The 17,010-nt window shown below is 44.4% G+C and overlaps 1 protein-coding gene and 1 non-coding gene across 2 annotated transcripts in view; both read left to right on the top strand.

Annotated features, from left to right (window-relative positions):
* Positions 1 to 17,010, top strand: part of DNAH6 (dynein axonemal heavy chain 6) — a 223,692-nt gene that overhangs the window by 143,534 nt on the left and 63,148 nt on the right. The window contains exons 46-54 of the mRNA XM_036335492.1: positions 1,213 to 1,365; positions 3,514 to 3,654; positions 6,694 to 6,936; positions 9,566 to 9,733; positions 10,355 to 10,590; positions 11,635 to 11,896; positions 14,764 to 14,891; positions 15,550 to 15,742; positions 16,758 to 16,961. Coding sequence (XP_036191385.1) covers positions 1,213 to 1,365; positions 3,514 to 3,654; positions 6,694 to 6,936; positions 9,566 to 9,733; positions 10,355 to 10,590; positions 11,635 to 11,896; positions 14,764 to 14,891; positions 15,550 to 15,742; positions 16,758 to 16,961 — 1,728 coding nt within the window. The remainder of the gene's footprint in view (positions 1 to 1,212; positions 1,366 to 3,513; positions 3,655 to 6,693; positions 6,937 to 9,565; positions 9,734 to 10,354; positions 10,591 to 11,634; positions 11,897 to 14,763; positions 14,892 to 15,549; positions 15,743 to 16,757; positions 16,962 to 17,010) is intronic.
* LOC118669592 lies at positions 9,948 to 10,054 on the top strand. The gene has a single exon (XR_004972044.1). It is a non-coding gene; the product is annotated as a U6 spliceosomal RNA (small nuclear RNA).

Genomic DNA, 17,010 nt, shown 5'->3' with positions numbered 1-17,010 from the left:
TGCGTTGCTACCTGCAGCGCCCAAGTAGTCGTTTCAAGCGTCAGCTTTGCTCATCTGCGAAGCCAAGGTAGGGGTACAGTCTTGCCAGAGAACCGAGCAGGGGCACAGGTCTCTCTGAGTGGAGGTTCTCAAACAAAAAGCCTTTCCATCTCTGGAACCTGGTCTGCCTCCCTACCCTGCCGAGGCAGAGGAGCTGAGCCACAGCCCTGCCCACTGCTGGGGGGGGCGCTCTCAGCCCTCAACTTATGATGGGGTTATGTCCCAATAAGCCCACTGTAAGCAGAGAATATCATAAATTGAAAATGCACTTCATACACCTACTCTATACCGACCATCATAGCATAGCTTAGCCTAGCATACCTTAAATGTGCTGAGAATAGTTACACTAGCCGACAGTTGGGCAAAATCATCTAACACAAAGCCCATTTTGAATACACTGTTGAATGTCTCTTGAAAGCGTATCTCTTTCATACCACTGTAAAGTTGAAAACTGGTAAGTTGAATCATCATAATTCAGGGACTATCTATATATAAATGGTTCCAAAGTTTGAGCAGATTTTTTAACGGAAACTAAGAAATATGGAATAATATTTGCCCTTGCTACTAGTAATAATCAAAGGACTGCAAATTAAATTCTCCCAGAGGAAACATTTACACTCCCCACAACATGTTAAAGGTTAATGAAGTCATACTTGAATTGAATAGGAAACTTTGACATTTTCAAAATTTAGAAAACATTCATATACTTTACTTGCTAATCTCACTCCTGGGAATTTATCCTCTGGAAATAATCCAGCCAGGGAGAAAAGCTATAGGCCTAAATATGTTCTTATAATGTATGTAAGACTGTAAACTATCTAAGTTTATGTAAATATATGGCACATCAGCTCAATGGTGTGCTATGCTCCCGTTAATGGTTGTAAACATGATGAGTACACTACAGAATTGTGGATTAATATTTATGACAGAATGTTCACTGGAAGGAGCAGATTATAAAATGCTTGCACATATGACTAAACCACGTAAAAGGTGATGCCAAATATCAATGTACTTGCTATGTTAGAATATTAAGAGTCTATCTAATTTTTAAGATTATCTTCTCTTAAAGATAAAACTAACTGAATGTGAATTTTGAAAAAAAAATTTGCTTTATACTTTACAATGTAAAATGGTTGAATGAGTTACAATAAATCACTTTGCTTCCTTCTACAGATTGTAGTGGAAGAGTTCCTAGAAGATATAAATAACATCTTGAACTCAGGTGAAGTGCCTAACTTATTTGAAAAGGATGAACTGGAGCAGGTTTTAGCAGCCACCAGACCAAGAGCTAAAGAAGCCGGAATTTCCGAGGGAAATAGGGATGAGGTAGGACGTGTGAGAATGGCTATACGGCTTTATAGAACAAAAAAATTGTCTTAGCCTTTTTAAAAATGGTCCACAAATCTCCTTAAGGGGTCAGTGGATAGAATTGCTTTACCAGTATAATTGGTTTCTTTAGTAATTCTTGATATTTTATATCTTATATTCAAAGCGTTGGTTCACCAGACTCCCAATGAAATCCATGGAAAGCAGAAACCCTACTGCCCCATGAAGGTCATAGTCCTGTCCAAAGATGTTTCACAGGCCCTCAGTGCCCTGCCTGAGGAGTCCAGTGCTGTTGACTCCCTGCCTATCAGCAAGGTTATGGCACAACTAAAACAGAAATGCATACTTCCTCTTCCTCCTTCCTCCTTCCTCCTTCCTCCTTCCTCCTTCCTCCTTCCTCTTTCCTCCTTCCTCCTTCCTCCTCCTCCTCCTCCTCCTCCTCCTCCTCCTTCTTCTTCTCCTTCCCCTTCTCCTTCCCCTTCCCCTTCCCCTTCCCCTTCCCCTTCTCTCTCTCTCTCTCTCTCTCTCTCTCTCTCTCTCTCTCTCTCTCTCTCTTCTCTCTCTGTCTCTCTCTCTGTCTCTCTCTCTCTCTCTCTCTCTCTCTCTCTCTCTCTCTCTCTCTCTCTCTCTCCCCCTCCCCCCCACAGCTGGCACTCTGCTAAATTCCATATGCTGCTGTTTGTCTACCCACCCCACTCCCTTTTCTTTCTGCACCTTCTTTAACTTCATGGCCATTTTTCATGTCTTCTGTGTCCTTTCATGAGAATTCCCTCTACTGCTAGATCAGGGCTTATAGGCGTAGACAGCAGGGTCTATTCGGCTACTGTAAGTAGAAATGGCTCTATTCCAGGCATGCAATCACTGGGAGGGCCAAAGAAGGGGATTCCAGGCTGAATTCCTTGGAATGATGTGAAATGCACACTGTAGAAGTCAATGGTCAAGGAAGCTGCTGCCTTGCCACCCATTCCTGCTGAGCCAGGAAGCCACCCAGTCAGCATGCTGCTGCTTCAGCTGCCAGCTCCGAAGCCATGCATCCGTCACCCTGTCAGGAAGCAGCTGAAATGGGAGCTGTTAGTTCACATTTTCCTGGGGGAAAATGAAATTGGTCCCTGTACACAGGGAACAAGGAGAGAAGAGGAAGAGGGAGAGCACTGCAGATTGGCAGGTAGCAGGTATAGTATATGTGCTGCCGAAGCGAGCACAGATTGGCAGGTAGCAGGTTTAATAAGCAAGAAAACTGCTTGGCCAGTGTGGCTCAGTGGTTGAATGTCAACCTGTGAACCAGGAGGTCACAGTTTGATTCCCAGTCAAGGCACATGCCCGGATTGTGGGCTCGATCCCAAGTGGTGGGGGGGCGGTACCTGCAGGAGTCAGGAGACAGCTGATCAATGATTCTCTCTCATCATTGATGTTTCTATCTCTCGCCCCTTCTCCCTTCCTCTCTGAAATCAAGAAAACAATATTTTTTTTAAAAGATAAACAAGAGAACTTTTGTCTTGGGCATCCTCAAGGTGAGTAGATCTTCATACTGCCCACCAGAATCTTAAAAGTTTACATAGAGGACTTAACTGGGCTCAGCCACGTCTATTGTCCATATGGTCTCTACAACACATTGCTCTCTCAAGACTGTGTCCTTGAAATGGCTCCCGCTGTGGGAACAGTGGGCAGAACATGCAATCTAAGGACAAGGGAGGGTGACCAGCTGATGGCTTATGCAGAAGTCATGTCCTCTCAGTGACCTCCTCTAACAGGAGCTACATCTGGCGATAGTGGCTCCAGGTGCATACCACTTCTATCAGGCTCTGCACCTGCAAAAAATGTTGCCCTACACCCTGTCTCTCTCCCCCAATGGTCCTCCACCAAGGAGCAAAACTTCATGTAAATACCACCCTCCAGTAGTTCAAGGGGTCTCATAAGTGCACTGGTGAGGAGAATCTTCATCACATCCAGACTATAGCTGCAAAGGAGTCTGAAAAATGTCATGTTTAGGCTTTCCAGACAAGAGGGGTTGGAATGGATATTAAACAAAATAATTTAGATATTTACTTCACTGACATATTTTAATTGATATTGGTAGCCAACACTTGTTTTCATTGTTGCTTCATCCTTATTTTAAATTGAAAATTATCTTTTTTTTTTTTTTGGCAGGTGTTTCAATACTTTATTAGCAGAGTCCGTCAGAAACTGCACATTGTTCTCTGTATGAGCCCTGTGGGAGAGGCCTTCCGGTCCCGATGCCGCATGTTCCCATCCCTTGTGAACTGCTGTACCATTGACTGGTTTGTCCAGGTCAGTGACTCCCCAGGACTTCTCTTTCTGAAGTTGGATTTGCTTGATTTTAAAGGAGTAATATGGCACTAGCTTTAAAACCCTCTAAAAATTTACTCATATGCAAGAGATGACATTGACAATTATCAGACAAAGGCAACACAGAATTTATAAAGGAAGAGGAGACTCTTGAATTTAGCAATGTAGACGTCAGTGATCTTGACAAGAGCTGTTTCAGCAGAGTTATGGGAGATAAGGTTCAATAGAGAAGAGGGAAGAGGAATCTGAGACACTGAGTACAGCAGCACCCCCTTATCCACAGTTTCAGTCTCCATGGTTTCAGTTACTGGGGTCACGCTCAGTGCAGAAATATTAAATGGAAAACTTCAGAAATAAATAATTTGTAAGTTTTGAATTGCACACCATTCTAAGTAGTGTGATGAAATCTCACACCATCCTGCTCTGTCCCTCCTGGGACATGAATTATTCCTTTATCCAGCATAGCCACACTGTGTACACTACCCACCCATTAGTCACTTAGTAGGCATCTCCATTATCAGGTCTACTGTCAAGGTATCACAGTGCTTATGTGTAAGTAACCCGTGTTTTACTTAATAATGACCCCCAGAGCACAGTAGTAGTGGTGCTGGCAGTTCAGATATGCCAAAGAGAAGCCATTAAGTGCTTTCTTTAAATGAAAAGGCATTTATATATAAGAAGAAGAAAAAACATAGTATGTATAGGGTCCAGTACTATTCACAGTTTTAGGCATCCATGGGGGTCTTGGGAGGTATCCCCCGTGGATAAGGGGGGACGACTGCCGACTCTTTTAAGACGTTTTTCCCCAAAGGAGCACCAGGAGATGAGTAATAGCTAGAGTGGTATGTGTAGTGAAGAGAAGAGTATTTTGAAGTGAGAAATACAAACAGCACATATGTGTGCTGACGGAAATGATCCAGAAAAAAGAAATATATTGACGGTACAGCAGACAGACTTAAGGGTTCTTAGACCAATGTCTTTGAGTAGACAAAAAGAATAGAATCAAGTCATCAATGAAGGGGCTGATTTGGACAGGGAGCATGAACTTACCCCAAAGTACCAGGAAGGAAGGTAGAATGTATGAGCACAGATGCAGATGCATGAGAACTCATTGAAGTTCTATTTTCATTGCTTCTGGGTTTTTTTATTTTTTATTTTTTAGTGATGTGGGAAGCAAGGTCATCAGCTGAAAATGAAGAGAAAAGAGGAAGTATTAACAGTCTGAGAAAGTAGTGTAGGCTGTAAAATGTTCACTTAGGAGAGTACATTAGGGGTGAATTAGAAAATGTAGATTTTCTGGGCTGCACTACGAACCTGCTGGAACTGGTTGCCATGAATTTAAAGTGAGACCAGTCAGCACAGCTGTGTGTTTCTTCACCATGCTCAGCTGCACAGTCACTGGCATGGGGTAACAGAGAGCTGCATTTGACTAAGGTTCAGGTAAGCTCAAAGAAACAAGAGAGGAGCAAAGGAGTTGAGGTGAGCAGAAGAGCGATTATAATAACGAACCTGAAGTCCAAGTGCATAATAAATCGAGTGAGCACATAATATATGAAATTTTATTCATGGAATTATCCCAGAGACACCTAATTATTTATTCATTAATCAACAAAAACTTATCAAATAATTTCTATCTGCCAGACATTGTGCTGAGGAGAGCAAATGCAGACTCAGATCTCCTTCAAATGAACACAGCTGTTCAGTTTATTAAACACTAGGGGCCCAGTGTATGAATTCGTGCACCTTGAAAGGAACTATGGGCCTCGAGGCTACAGTGGGCACAGGGGTGGGTCTTGGCCCATCCTCCGCACCCCCATCCAGCCCCTCCCACCGTGGCCCCCCGGTACCCTGTCTGCTGGCAGCCCTGCTCCCACTGCTGCTCCCACACAATGATGGCGCAGGCCCCGCTCATACCCACTGATGACACGGAGTGATTGCGGCCGGCACCAGCAACAGGTGCGAGTGAGGCCAGCGCAGTCAGCAGGTGCAAGCAGCGGCTGCCAGCCCCGATCGCCCCTCAGGAAGAGGGGGAGGTAGAGAAGCTCTGAGGGGCGGTCAGGGCTGGCAGCCGCCGCTTGCACCCGCTGACTGTGCCAAGCAATAGGGGCCAGTGCCAGGCACTGGCAGTGGGTGTGAGCACCAGGCAGGACCTCAGCATGCAGGAGCAAAGAATGTTCAGTAACCACTAGAGGCTCATCCTGTTGACAGTGACCGGTGCCCTTTTATTATATAGGAGTGCCTGGCCAGCCTGGGTGATGGGCTGAGGGCTGTTTGCCAACTGGCCACAGCCCCTTCAGTGTGGGGGTCCCCACTGGGGTGCCTGGCCATCCTGGGTGAGGGGCTAAGGGCTGTTTGCAGGCTGGCCACAGCCCCTTCAGGGTGGAGGTCCCCCCTGGGGTGCCTGGCCAGCCTGGGTGAGGGACTGATGGCTGTCTGCAGGCTGGCCACAGCCCCTTCAGTGTGGGGGTCCCCACTGGGGTGCCTAGCCATCTTGGGTGAGGGGCTAAGGGCCATTTTCAGGCTGGCTAAGCCCCCCAGTGGGGACCCTCACCTCATGAGGGTGTTTCCAGCCTGGGTGAGGGGCTGTTGGCTGTTTGCAGGCTGGCCACAACCCCAGCCACCCAAGATCCCAGTGGAGGCTGGCTGGAAGCAGGTATCTGGGATTTATTTGTCTTCTATAATTGAAACTTTGTTGCCATGAGCGGAGGCCTCAGCCGGCTCAGAGCTGGCGGGAAGCTTGGCTTCCTCCATCACCCGGGCAATGAGGCCTCCTGCTTGCTCCAGCTCTGTGGCTGCCGGCCGCCATCTTGGTTGGGTTAATTTGCATATAGTCACTCTGATTGGCTGGTGGGCGTGGCTTAGGGCGTAGCAAAGGTATGGTCAATTAGCATCTTTGTCTTTTATTAGTGTAGATCTTAGACATGAGTAGGAGTAAACCAGGTGAAATATACATTTTTATTTGTTAAGTCACATACTATGGAAAAAAGCAACAGATTTTCCAAATTGTGTCTTTATTTACAGTGGCCCAGAGAAGCACTTCTTTCTGTATCAAAGACATTTTTCTCACATATTGACACTGGAAATGATGAACTAAAAGAAAAGCTTTCCCTCATGTGTGTGAATGTTCACTTAAGTGTCTCCAATATGGCAGAACGCTATTACACAGAGCTACGGAGACGGTACTATACCACACCCACCTCCTACCTGGAACTCATCCATCTCTACCTGACTATGCTCAGTGATAAAAAGAAGCAGTTGATTTCAGTAAGTTGAACACCCTGGCTAGTGTTGCTAAATGGTTTGAGCACCAGCCCTCACACTGAAGGATCTCCGGTTTGAGACCCAGTTAAGGGCATGTACCTGGGTTGCTGGGTCCATCTCCAGCCCCGGTCAAGGTGCGTGCAGAAGGCAAACAATGGATGTGTTTCTCACACATCGATGATTCTCTCTCTCTGTCTCTCTCCCCCATGCTTCCTCCCTTCCATTCTCTCTGAAAAATCAATGGGAAAAAATATCCTTGGGTGAGAATTAACCAATATAAATATATATGTAATCATTTTTAAAAATTTTATTGCTTAGCCCAGCTGGTATGGGTCAGAGGTTGAGCATCACCCATGAACCAGGAGGTCATAGTCCAATTCCCAGTCAGGGCACATGCCCAGGTTGTGAGCTCAATCCCCAGTGTGGGACATGCAGGAGGCAGCTGATCAATGATTCTCTCTCATCATTGATGTTTCTCTCTCTCCCTCTTCCTTCCTCTATGAAATCAATAAAAATACATTTTTTAAAAAATGTATTGCTTGAACTCAAAACTTTTGCCAGAATAAGTGGAAGATCTATGTGCCATCTTACCTTCTGGAGCCCTCTCCATCCTGACAAGTGCCCTTGACAACCTACAATATGACAAAAAATTGTTTCATGCTGTTGGTCCACGAGCCTTCCCCTTCCTTAATATTTATGCTTTGTCTTCTATCATTTACATGAGTGTCCTTGACTCAGTAGAATGATATGGACATTGTAACAGCATCAAAGTTAAGCCGAGAGCTAGTCACCAGAAAACTTTCGTTAGGCAACGGAGACGGGGATTTTGTCATCTAATGTGCCAATAGTTCTTATGGAGAGTAGAGACTTCATTGTCAGGCAGACTGTGTACAACCCATGCTCTGCCTCTTTCTTCCTACACAACCTTAAGCATGTTTTACAAATCCTCTAAGTCTTAGTAGAAAATAGGTTAAACCTATCTCTACCGACCTCTTGTATTGTTGTGGAATTTAAATAAGACTGTGCAGTACTTGGTATATGATCTGGTGCATATGAGGTACTCAGAAAATAGTGGCCGCCGTCATCATCATTGTCATCATCATCAGGCTATCCGCATGACCTAAAATTTTCAACACAATAAAAATGGAAGCATTTACCATTTATATATTTTTAATGTTTTTCAGTGGATTTTTACCTGGTAAATGTAAAAGAACTTGGCAGAGATTTTTGAAACCTGTCAATCTCAACCAAGCTTTCTGATTCACCTCCAAAAACGTTATTCCTAGGTGTCTTCTGTACCAGATGCCACCCCTTCCATCCTAGTTAAAAGTTTTCAACCACTGAGAAGTAGGGTTTAGATCCACCAATCTAAGTGAAGTACCTAGGACACTGTCTCCCTGGGGGTTCTCAGCCCTGCTGACCATCCTGAGGAAACAAGTGTTTAAAAAAAAAAAAAAACCTTCAAGGCTTTGAGACTGAACATTGTCTTGAGAGAAAGGGTTTATTGAGCCACATCCTAGCCAGAAAAAGGACCAGGTCCCAGAAGCTGCATTCTACACCACCACCAGCAGGGCTGGGTGGAGAAAAGAATATATATCCACTGTCCAGGGGCTCACAGGGCTCTTTTACTAGTATACAATGAATTTGGGGGGAAAGACATAGGTTATTTTGAAAGAATTTACATTGGCTACAGATAAGGGGGTTGTGGGAAGATGAAGCTGGGAGAGTTCTGGGACAGGTGACTTGTACATCAAAAAGAAGTATTTAATGCTTTGGGACTATTTTGGGCAATAGTGCAGAATGTTCAAGCATAAGCAAGATATGCTGGTGCCTGGGAGCTGCCTAATAGTCGCTGAAATAGGCACACAGATGTCGATTAAAAGTTTCAACATACTGTCAGGAATATGAGCAGTCTGTTGTTAGTGTAGACCCGTAGCTACTAACTGACTAACTTTCCTTGTCTCTTCCTCCCACCCTCCAGTCTGCTGTAATTTAATTTAGGACATCTCAGAATTTTTCTTTTGTCCCAGCTCTCAGAGCTGCAGCCTCCAGGAATTTCTACCTGAACTTGTCCCTCATTCATTCAACATGCTACCAACCAACCACAGAAAATAAAAATAATACATGGTGGGCCCTTAGTGAGCCCACAATCCAGTAATGCCCCACTCCAGTGATAAGGGGGCATGGATTCAGACTTACTATGGTGAATGTCAAGGCCATTTCCTAGGCTTCTGTTCCCTGAAGATTTCTTTACAGTAAAAATTTTATTTATTTATTTACTTACTTACTTATTTTTAATATGTTTTTATTGATTTCATGGAGAAAGAGAGAGAGAGAGAAACATCAATGATGAGAGAGATCATTGATCAGCTGCCTCCTGCATGGCCCCCACTGGGGATCGAGCTCGAAACCCGGTCATGTGCCCTGACCAGGAATCGAACCTTGACCTCCTGGTTCATAGGTCGACACTCAACCACTGAGCTATGCTGGTCGGACATACAGTCACAATTTTAAATATTACAAACTGATTTACCAATTCTGCAGATGTAAAATTCTATTACATGAGTAAGAGATTTCAGTAAATGTATAGTTTCTAATACTCATTATAATAAATATTTTCATTGTCATTTAGGCACGTGAACGGGTGACGAATGGTCTTACCAAGCTATTAGAAACCAACATACTAGTAGATGCGATGAAATTAGATCTTTCTGCTTTAGAACCTGTCCTTTTAACAAAATCACAAAATGTCGAAGCACTGATGGACAAATTGGCAGTGGATCAAGAAAATGCTGATCAGGTATGCTGGATAACCTGACTTGTGGGTGAGAAAGCTTTAATCACCAACTGATCACTTATGTACAATGACAAGTGATTGGATTTTTTATCTTCCATGTCGTTAAAATAATTAGCATTGATTTTAAGTTGTAAACACTCTCCCTTCAATAAAACAGTCTGATTCTCTCCCTGAAGATAAGTGAACCTAAAGAGTGGCACCTAAAGAGTGGAACCCAGTGCTCGCTTCGGCAGCACATACACTAAAATTGGACCGATACAGAGAAGATTAGCATGGCCCCTGCGCAAGGATGACATGCAAATTCGTGAAGCGTTCCATATTTAAAAAAAAAAAAAAAAAAAAAAAAGAGTGGAACCCAAAGAGAGAGTTGTAAGAAAAGTGCCGCCTATAAACCTAAAGCACCTATTCTTCTCCTAGAAGGAACTGTCTACTCTAACTTTTTCTCCATTATTCTATCAACATAGCATGAGATGCAGTAAGGAGACGGTAAAATTCAGTGTAGCTAATCCTCTTTCCTCACCGGTCTAATCCAAAGGGGCAAATATGACATTATTATTGGCTTTGTTTTTAAGTATTAAAATTCAAATATTGAGACCACGTAAGCAGTCATATTTCAATGGTTAGGTCCGCAGCGTTGTGCGAGAAGATGAAGCAGTGGCCAAAGTCAAAGCCGAAGAAACCCAAGCAATAGCTGACGATGCTCAGAGAGACCTTGAAGAAGCGCTGCCTGCACTCGATGCCGCCAACAAAGCACTGGACTCCTTAGATAAAGCCGATATATCTGAAATCAGAGTTTTTACGAAGCCCCCAGACATGGTCATGACTGTTATGGAAGCAATTTCCATTCTCTTGAATGCCAAGTGAGTAACCCAGAATCATGTATTGCTGAAACACCTGGTGGAATTTCTTTGCAGTTTTTTTTCAGTGTTCATTCTCTTCTCTACCCGCTCATTGATTTGGGCAGTCATTCAGCAAATTGATTCGACAAGCATTTTTTTTTAACAAGGCACATACAGTCTGCTGCAAAGACAGACATGAAAAATATTAATTTCAAGACATGAGAAAGTTGCATAGTATTAGGAGGGCTGAGATCAGAGTGCCCCTGGGGAGTGGGGTTTTTGAGAGATGGTGCTCAGGTGAAGAATGGGAGTGTAGAGAGAGCCCAGCGACCTTCGATGCTCATGGGATGGGATGGGCTAGGCAGGAAGGCAGGGATTACATCATGAAAGGTCTCCCATACTGTTTGTAGACATGTAGTTTTCAAACTTTCTTTAGTAATATACTCTCTTTATTTTTCAATAAAAATTATAAGAAACCTTTCTATGTAAAACCAATCAAAGCAGGGGAAGAGGACTAGAGCACTCCCATGCCAGGCTTTCCACCAGACCCTCTGGCCAGCACCTCAGTGGGGCCTGGCAGCCCTGCAAAGCACAGATGGAGAGTCCCGGCCACAGGGCACTGAGAACCACTGAACATTTCAACATAATCAGATTTTCATGTGAGAAAGACCAATTTGGCAAAAGTTCACAGGAGGTAAGGTTGACTGAGAGACATAAAATCAGTTAGAAGGTGATTCGTAGTGTCCTGGCAGAAGGTTAAAAGGTGAGTGCCTGGGGCATTTTAATGATAACACTTGTTTTTCTATGTTGCCTTACATTTCTAAAACTCTATGATTTTATGATTCGTTCCCTGCTAAAACTGGATAGTACGAAACATCAGCCATCCAATTACCTGTCTGCCCATAAATTATGGTGTACATAACCACCATTTACTGGGATTATAGAATTGAGATGAAAACTGCCCACTTATTGGGATACTATCTTAATGTTCTCCAAAGAATGCATTTTTTTGGTTCCCATGCTATTTTATTACAGTGCTCCTAACTTACCCCTTCTGTCTTTCAGGCCTGATTGGCCAACAGCAAAGCAACTTCTCGGTGACTCTAACTTTCTCAGAAGACTTTTAGAATATGATAAGGAAAACATAAAGCCTCAGATATTGGCAAAGCTTCAAAAGTATATTAACAATCCTGATTTTGTGCCTGAGAAAGTAGAGAAAGTATCCAAAGCATGTAAATCCATGTGCATGTGGGTGAGAGCCATGGACCTGTACTCTCGGGTGGTCAAAGAAGTTGAACCAAAGAGGCAGAAGCTCCGTGCCGCGCAGGTACGTCATCTGTGTTGTGATGTTTTTATAGAATCAAAGGCCGTGGTCACCCGTCATCCAAGCTGCCTTTCTCATGCCCCTGTGACCCTAAGCAATGTAGAGAGTAACAGTGCTCTAGTTTACCACATGATCTCACTCACTCATGGATAATAAAGACCATTATAAACTTATGAACAATAATAGATACAGAGGCAGAGCTGCCTCAAACAGATTGTCACACTGCAGCGGGAAGGCCAGGGAGGGGGGTAAGAGATCAACGGAAGGACTTGTATGCATGCATATAAGCATAACCAATGGACATAAGACGCTGGGGGGGGGGGGGAGGCCAGGGGATTGTCAAGGGCGGGGGGGGGGGAGACACATATTAATACCCTTTGTAATACTTTAAGCAATAAAACAATAAAAAAAATAAAAAAGAAAAAATAAATTAAAAAAAAAAAGAAAGTAACCTTGTGATGAAACCATGAAAATTGAAATCTATACCAGAGGCCCCTTAGGAAAAACAATTCATTGGCAATTAAGTTCACCAAATAGCACATATATGGAATTTGTTGTAATTGGTTTTGATTATGCAGAAGGGATTGTATTCTGGTGGGATGAGGTTATTGAATAAAAGGTTGGTGTTATAAATTAAGAAAAAGAATAAAAAAATTTTTCCACAAAAAAAATTTAAAAAAAATAGCTAGCATAGATTATTTGTTTCCACGTGTAAAAAACCTTTTTTATAGCTTTTATTTATAGCTTTTGAATTTTGTGATATACATAAAAAGGCCTTCCTTACTTTGAGAACATAGGGAATTTGTGCATGTTTTCTTCAACAATTTTTACATCTTGACTTCTTAGTTAATTTATTTTGTTATGATGAATGTGTTGGGTATCCAGCTTAATATTCTCCACATGAATTAAAGGAAAGCAGAGGGCTCTAGATTAAATTATGTTCTTTCCAGTGATTTCTAGAAGTTACCATTTCCAAACGTCCCACCCATAGGTTCAAGCAGAGGACTGGGAAAGACTTTTTCAGTAGGGGCCATGCTGGATGGAGGCAGGAGTGAGCATGGTGTGTTCACATCAGGGAGTAAGACCAGAGAAATTGAGGATGTGAAGTAGGGGAAGATATAAGGTTGGCCCACCAGGGGGAGCCATGCGATGGAAACCCCTTAATACCAGGCCAAGGCGATAAGGAACAGGGTTGTGATCAGAGACCTGCAACCTTTGTGTTTTGGGAAGTCTGGCCTGGTAGAGGGTTGGAGAGACAGCACAAGCAGGGAGCCTGAGCAGAGGCGGCCGTCAGAGCTCCAGGCAGCCCAGCACCTGTTGGACATTTTTTAGGGCTGGGTGGAGGCTGAGGACCAGGGGCACGTTTCCAATCAGGACACTCGGTAGGGTTCCTGGAATTAGAGCAGGGCATCCCCAGGTGTTTCACTTTTGCTCCTGAGTCAACCCCTGAGAACTTGACATCAGGAGTGTCCTCATGAGTTGTTTACGATGTGCGGGGCTGTGGGTGAGTTTCACATGTACCATCTCATTTCATCCTCACCTGCTATTATCCCATTTTATAGGTTAGGAAACTGAGGCCTAACAAAACCACCAACACACTCAGTTCACAGGTATTGACATTGGTAGAACTGGGCTGGGGAAGAATCTTTCTGGCCCCATAACTGGGGCTCTTAGGCACCTTGTAGCAATTTTTTTTTTTCCAGAAATGACCTCTAAAATCAATCCTCTTCCAGCAAATAGGAAAATGAATTCTTAGTATATTCACATTGCCTCTGGTATTTTTGCGGTCCCTTTTAGCTCTAGGATCAGATGTTCTATGTTTCCCTTTTCTAATTACTCCCACCCTTGACAGTGCCCTCTGAGGCTCTGAAATCCAGCTTAATCTGCAATCAGAAGTGAGGTCCCAAGCAGGACGGAGTGGACAGCTAGTGGAGCGGGTTACTGCAGGAACTGCGGCTGCAGAGCAGGGGTTGGCACACTTTTTCTATAAAGATTCAGATAGCCCGGCCGGCGTGGCTAAGCAGTTGAGTGTCCACCAATGAACCAGGAGGCCACGGTTCGATTCCAGGTCAGGGCACATGCCCAGGCTGTGGGCTCCATCCCCAGTGTGGGGCATGCAGGAGGCAGCCAAACAATGATGCTCCTCATTGATGTTTCTATCTCTCTCTCCCTGTCCCTTCCTCTCTGAAATCAATAAAAATATATATTTTTTTTTAAAAGATTCAGATAGTAAGTGCTTCCAGCTTTGCTGGCTCTGGGGTCTCTGTTGCAATTACTAGGCTCTGCCCTTGCAGCATACCAACAGCCATCAGCACCACACACATGAATGAGCATGGCCGTGCTCCAACATAACTTCATTTGTGGACACTGGGATTTGAATTTCATACAATCACCATGTGTTATGAAATATTGTTCCTTTGATTTTTCTCCCCAACCACTCACTCACAAACCATACAAAGGCAGGCAGCAGGCGGGCACTGGCTCACAGGCCATGGTGTGCGGGCCCTGCTCCTGGAGAACTAGGCAGGAAAGATCGGGTTTCACTATTGCAGGGATATCCCATGTGTTTCATCGTTTAAAGTCGGTAAGCCAGTGTAGTCGCTGATTCACCCAAATGCTTGGTAAATCTGTTTCTCTTTTCCTTCTAGGGTTCGTTTCGTTGGGCTTTGTTTCTGTTCTGTTTTCATCCGTTGGCTTCTGCTCTTCTCTTATGTGATTTTATATTTGTTTCAACTTTGTATATTATCTCAAAAATGTTTGAGGACATGACAAAGGGAACATAAATCCTACTTTTTAAAAAATGAATTATAAATGGGCAGATTTCACCTTCTTTTGGTGCCTATTCACGCACAGTTACTTTATTTTATTAGGCTGAACTTGACATTACTATGGCTACCCTGAAAGAAAAGCGAGCATTGCTTAAAAAAGTGGAAGACCAAATACAGGCCTTACAAGACGAATATGACAAGAGCGTGAGTGAGAAAGAAAGTCTGAGTAAGTAACTCGTAAAATGTATTTTGGTCAGGAAATGCCTGATTTTCAAAAGTAGACTGTTTGTTTGTTTGCTTGCTTGCTTGCCTTTTCCATTGATTTCTAGAAAGAGAAGAAGGCAGGTAAGAGGGGAAGAGAGAGAGAGAGAGAGAGAGAGAGAGAGAGAAGCATGGACATGAGAGAGACACATTGATTGGTTCCCTCCCGCATGCACCCCCACTGACCTGGCGAACCTGCAACTGAGGTACATGCCCTCGACTGGGAATCCAACCACAACCCTTCGGTCCTTGGGCCAACGCTAACCACTTAGTCAAACAGGCCAGGGCAAAAATAGAAGGAGTTTTAAGGCAGTCATATCTCAGCTTTCATTCAACATGCAGGACATAGTTCCATTAGACTAGTGCATTAAATGCCTCCTAACATAAAATTAGAAGAACTGGAATATTGTATAGATTCAACTCCTATATGTGAATATGGCTTGTTGGGGGCATGTTACATTGTAACATAAAGCAACACATGCATTTGATTCAGAAAATAAGTAGATAGCACAGAGAGAGTGCTTAAATAGTGCTCACTCCTACTATAAACAGAAGCAGGCGAATAAACTTATATTTTAGGAAAAGATTAAGTAATATAATCTGATTTTCTTAAAATGTTCCAGCAAGGAATATGGCCCTGACAAAAGCACGTCTGACACGTGCTGGAAAGCTGACGGCTGCCTTAGGAGATGAGAAAGTTCGATGGGAAGAAACCATCAATAAATTCGATGAGGAGCTATCGAATATCATCGGGAATGTGTTCATAGCAGCAGCTTGCGTGGCCTATTACGGGGCCTTCACAGCCCAGTACCGGCAACTGGTGAGTACACGTGCCTTCTCTAAGGAGTGAGGAGAAGCAGCTGAAACTGGACTGGGAGAGGGAGCGGGGGGCGGGGGGAAGGGGTCCTTTTCCTGAATTTAGATGGAGGCTGTCCACTCTGGAGGTTCTCCACCCAGAAATTTATTTCTACCTCCACAGCCCTTCCCCTCTCCTGTCAGCCAGTGATGTCCTACCCCTACCCTTTCCTTAACACATCCCTCCCCTCCTCTCCCTTCCCCACCCTTACCCTCCCCTCCCCTCCCCTTTCCTCCCTTCTCCTCCCTTCCCCTTCCCTTCCCTTCCCTTCCCTTTCTTTTCCTGCCTTAGAAAGTTATTCATCACTTACATTCACATCACCAGAACTTGGGGGAAGGAAAAAGGGACAGGGAGTCCCCTACTATTATGATCAGAAGCGGCACCTAAAGTCAGCCTGAACTGGTGAGGCGGCTTCAAAGGACTAGGCAAAGCAAGGAGCAGGAATCTAAATGATCAGGAGTGATTTTCAAGCATTTTTACGAAATGCCTCCCTAAAACATTTCACCCTTGTCTTTGAGTTGCAAAACCTAGTTAGCACAGGACTGATATAGATTCCGCAGGAGCCCATTAGTGCCCCTGGGGACAGAGTGTCCTCTGTTGTGCATGTCTGTGCCCCTCACTGAAGGAGGTGACATGCCAACATCCCTCTCCCCTGACCCACTAACTGCTAGTAGCTCCCAGGGTCATTGAGTTAACCCCAACTTCTCCGCGTGCTTCCAGACTCTCCCAAGAGGGGCAATACACCCCTGATTGAAGACTACTGTGACTCTGTCATTTACACACGAGGTCCAGCCCGGGTGGTGACATGTCCAAAGGACCCCGATCTCCTGATATTTAGTCCACTTCCTGTGTCCCATGCTCCTTGCCAGGATGCCTGCCGAGCCTGGCGGGAATTCCCCCCTAACCCGACATTGTGTGTGTGTGTCCTCACTCACTGAGGGTCCCTGTGCTCTACAAGTAAGCTCTCCTGCCCCTGCAGCTGATAGAGTGTTGGACCCAGGACTGTCAGTCTCTGGAGATCCCCATCGATTCTTCCTTCAGTCTCATCAGCATTCTTGGGGATCCCTATGAAATTCGGCAGTGGAACGCGGATGGGCTGCCCCGGGACTTGATATCCACGGAGAATGGCATTCTGGTGACTCAAGGGAGACGATGGCCTTTGATGATTGACCCCCAAGATCAGGTGTGTAACAAGTGCTTCTTCCGGTAAAGAGCGGCCTGTTGACTCAGCT

Source organism: Myotis myotis, unplaced genomic scaffold (genome assembly GCF_014108235.1).
Source record: "Myotis myotis isolate mMyoMyo1 unplaced genomic scaffold, mMyoMyo1.p scaffold_m19_p_14, whole genome shotgun sequence".
Taxonomy (NCBI): domain Eukaryota; kingdom Metazoa; phylum Chordata; class Mammalia; order Chiroptera; family Vespertilionidae; genus Myotis; species Myotis myotis.
Note: the sequence above shows the minus strand (reverse complement) of the source record. Positions and strands in the feature narration are given on the sequence as shown.